Source organism: Salvelinus namaycush, chromosome 27, assembly GCF_016432855.1.
Source record: "Salvelinus namaycush isolate Seneca chromosome 27, SaNama_1.0, whole genome shotgun sequence".
In the NCBI taxonomy this organism is placed as follows: Eukaryota; Metazoa; Chordata; class Actinopteri; order Salmoniformes; family Salmonidae; genus Salvelinus; species Salvelinus namaycush.
In genome coordinates, this window is record NC_052333.1 from 3165830 (window position 1) to 3170222 (window position 4393).

At 43.8% G+C, this 4393-nt stretch overlaps 1 protein-coding gene across 1 annotated transcript; it reads left to right on the forward strand.

Annotated features, from left to right (window-relative positions):
* Positions 1–435: 435 nt before the first annotated feature.
* Positions 436–2249, forward strand: LOC120021994 (neurensin-1-like). Its single transcript, XM_038965797.1, has 3 exons — positions 436–498; positions 664–819; positions 1815–2249. Exons 1-3 carry the CDS (start codon positions 436–438, stop codon positions 2247–2249), a joined length of 654 nt encoding a protein of 217 aa, XP_038821725.1.
* The last annotated feature ends 2144 nt before the right edge of the window (positions 2250–4393 follow it).

Here is a 4393-nt window from a genome sequence, read left to right on the forward strand (position 1 = left end):
ACTGTAAAAAAAAAAATCCTTAAAGTATATATATTTTTGATTACTAATGTTACTGTTCCCACTATAATAAAAAATATTATACTTAAATATGTGTAATTTTGTCTTTGGTACATTTAATTGAAATACTGTAGAATTTAATTAATTCCTATGGAGCACTTCTTCTACTGGGGAGTGCCAATATGGCCGATCAGTGGCTTCAAAGCCTCTCAATGGCCAATACATAGCATCAACAATCTAGGGTTTATATATTATTGTATTTTACAGTCTAAAGCAGGAGACGAGACAGTTTGATGTATGTCTCGAGGCCTTGGAAACAGTTAGGGAAAGATAACCACAATTGTGTGTGTGTGTGTGTGTGTGTGCGTGCGTGCGTGCGTGCGTGTGTGCCTGTGCGTGTGCGTGTGTGTGTGTGTGTCTCCAGGTGTGTGAGGTGTGATGGCGTCGTGCTCTGAGGCCTGTAACTCATCTGGATGTGGGGCAGGGTCCTCAGGCTGTGGGGTAAGATCTTACTAATCTGCTTTCAGTAGAATCTTAGTTTGAATTACACATTTATACACTGGTATTTATTATTTGGTTCAGGATGCCAAGATTACTCACCATGGAATGATGTTTGAATGGGAATATCCATTCTACGTCTTCTATTTCTATGGTTCCCTCCCACAGGTAGGTTCTAGCTGTGCCTGTCTGCAGTTTGGGGTGCGTTCCTACCTGCACCATTTCTACGAGGGGTGCAGCACTGCGTCAGGGTGGGATAGAGACCCTGAGGGAGACGTCCAGACCTTGAGATCGCCCCCGAGGTGGAGCTCAGCACTCTGGAAGGTAAATAACTAATGCACTATCAATGACTGTTTGACCTCCTCTCTCTCTCTGTCTCTCTCTCTCTCTCTCTCTGTCTCTCTGTCTCTATGTCTCTCTCTCTCTCCATGTCTCTCTATATCTCTCTCGCGCACTGTCTGTCTGTCTGTCTGTCTGTCTGTCTGTCTGTCTGTCTGTCTGTCTGTCTGTCTGTCTGTCTGTCTGTTTCTCTGTCTGTCTGTCTGTTTCTCTGTCTGTCTGTCTGTCTGTCTGTCTGTCTGTCTGTCTGTCTTTCTCTTTCTCTCTCTCTCTCATATATTTCTGAACTCCCCTCCTCCCTCTGTCTGTCTCTACCCTCTTTCTCTACCTCATCTTGTCACTCTCTGTCTCCCTATCTTCCTTTCCGGTCCCTTCGTAACTCTCTCTCTCTCTCTCTCGCTCTCTCTCTCTCTTTCCCTCCTCACCCCGCTCTCTCTCGCTCTCTCTCTCTTTCCCCCCTCACCCGCTCGCTCTCTCTCGCTCTCTCTCTTTCCCCCCTCACCCCTCTCCCTCTCTCTCAGGTCTCTCTGGCCCTTGGTCTCCTGATGGTGACCTCTGGTCTGGTCAGTCTGTCCGTGGGTTACTCCTCACCCCGCTCTCTCTCTCTCTCTCTCTCTCTCTCAGGTCTCTCTGGCCCTTGGTCTCCTGATGGTGACCTCTGGTCTGGTCAGTCTGTCCGTGGGTTACTCCTCACCCCGCTCTCTCTCTCTCAGGTCTCTCTGGCCCTTGGTCTCCTGATGGTGACCTCTGGTCTGGTCAGTCTGTCCGTGGGTTACTCCTCACCCCGCTCTCTCTCTCTCAGGTCTCTCTGGCCCTTGGTCTCCTGATGGTGACCGCTGGTCTGGTCAGTCTGTCCGTGGGTTACTCCTCACCCCACTCTCTCTCAGGTCTCTCTGGCCCTTGGTCTCATGATGGTGACCTCTGGTCTGGTCGGTCTGTCCGTGGGTTACTCCTCACCCCGCTCTCCCCCTCTCTCTCAGGTCTCTCTGGCCCTTGGTCTCCTGATGGTGACCTCTGGTCTGGTCAGTCTGTCCGTGGGTTACTCCGGCCCCTCCAGGATCGAGTCCTTCGGGGAGGGGGACCTCCTCTTCATAGACACCCAGGCTGTCAGCTTTAACAGGGGTCTGCATCACTGCGTGGCGGCCGGGATCGGTCTCACCTGCCTGGGTACGGGTCTGACCGTGGCGGGCCTCCTTTTCTGGTCCTTCTCTAGGAGCCGATTGAAAGAGAGGCTATATCGGAGAGAGAGTGAGAAGGGAGGGGTGGAGTGTGGAAGGAAAGGAGGGACAGAGGGGGGGGCACAGGGGGAGATGGGGACGGCTGTTATGAAGGCCCCTGGAGCAGGGGAGGGGAAGGTGCCTGCCACCCTGTCCAAAGTGGAAACGGTACAGCCATCAGGAAGAGAATCCCCATAGGGTGACCACTGGTTTTACACGGTCTTTATGTGGTGCACATGTGTCCTCTTTTAAAATGAGCTGAATTTTGTCAAATCACATATGTTGAAATGTCTATAAGCTATTTGAATGGTGGTCACATATGTTGAAAAGTCTATAAGCTATTTGAATAATGATCACATATGTTGAAAAGTCTATAAGCTATTTGAATAATGGTCACATATGTTGAAAAGTCTATAAGCTATTTGAATAATGGTCACATATGTTGAAAAGTCTATAAGCTATTTGAATAATGGTCACATATGTTGAAAAGTCTATAAGCTATTTGAATAATGGTCACATATGTTGAAAAGTCTATAAGCTATTTGAATGGTGGTCACATATGTTGAAAAGTCTATAAGCTATTTGAATGGTGGTCTTGATAAGGAGTGATTTGGTACAACTCTCATACATTTGTTCTTTGAATTTACTCGTCAATGATTTTTGCATCGTATTCCACCTCACTGTTATAAAATATAAGAAATGTACTTTTCTCATGTCATTTTAGAACAAATAGGAAGACCAATTTTACTCAATTCAATAACACTAATTCTCCTAAGAGGAATTTTGTGTTGGGTAAAGCAATCTGTGTGGAATTGAATACATACAATGCCTACATGAATATACTGTATTATCACATGATTTATAGCGGGTGTGTTTACTCACATGCGTAAACACTCCCGCCCCATTGAGCATCACACCCATTACCTGTATTCTTGGTCTCCAGGCAACCTGTATGTGTTCTATTTTCACGCACCGAACCAACAACCTTCTCTCTAATTGGTCAATTTATTCCAAGCTCTTATTGGCCATCAATGCATGCCCCTGTTCTTCAGCTGCACTGATGTGAACACCTGGACAGGTAGAAGCAATGTAGGGGAAAGCGTACTGGGAACTTGCTTACACTTGTCCAATTCTTTGTCAATGTAGTGTAGATGAAGGGAAGGAGAGGAGGAAAGGAAACAGCTGAAGACCATTGAGATACAGCCTGTGTGAAGTGTCTAAGTTCAACTGTCATGATGAACCTTGTTAACATTTCAAACGATCATGACGTTGAGTGAAGTGAATAGGTATAGTATACCTGCATAGTATATACCTGTATAGTATACCTGCATAGTATATACCTGTATAGTATACCTGCATAGTATATACCTGTATAGTATATACCTGTATAGTATACCTGCATAGTATATACCTGTATAGTATACCTGCATAGTATACCTGCATAGTGTATACCTGTATAGTATATACCTGTGTAGTATACCTGTATAGTATACCTGCATAGTATATACCTGTATAGTATACCTGCATAGTATATACCTGTATAGTATACCTGCATAGTATATACCTGTATAGTATATACCTGTATAGTATACCTGCATAGTATATACCTGTATAGTATATACCTGTGTAGTATACCTGTATAGTATACCTGCATAGTATATACCTGTATAGTATACCTGCATAGTATATATCTGTATAGTATACCTGTATGGTATATACCTGTATGGTGTATACCTGTATAGTATATCTGCATAGTACATACCTGTATAGCATATACCTGTATGCTGTATACCTGTATAGTATACCTGTATAGTATATACCTGTATAGTATACCTGTGTGGTATTTACCTGTATGGTATATACCTGTATACCTGTATAGTATACCTGTGTGGTATTTACCTGCATAGTGTATTCCTGTATAGTATACCTGTGTGGTACATACCTGCATAGTGTATTCCTGTATAGTATACCTGTATTGTGTATTCCTGTATAGTATACCTGTGTGGTACATACCTGTATGGTGTATACCTGTATAGTATACCTGTATGGTACATACCTGTATTGTATACCTGTATGGTGTATACCTGTATAGTATACCTGTGTGGTACATACCTGTATGCTACATACCTGTATAGTATACCTGTATGGTACACACCTGTATGGTATACCTGTATTACATTTACATTTAAGTCATTTAGCAGACGCTCTTATCCAGAGCGACTTACAAATTGGTGCATTCACCTTATGATATGTATGGTACATACCTGTGTGGTATACCTGTATGGTGTATACCTGTATAGTATACCTGTGTGGTACATACCTGTATGGTACATACCTGTATA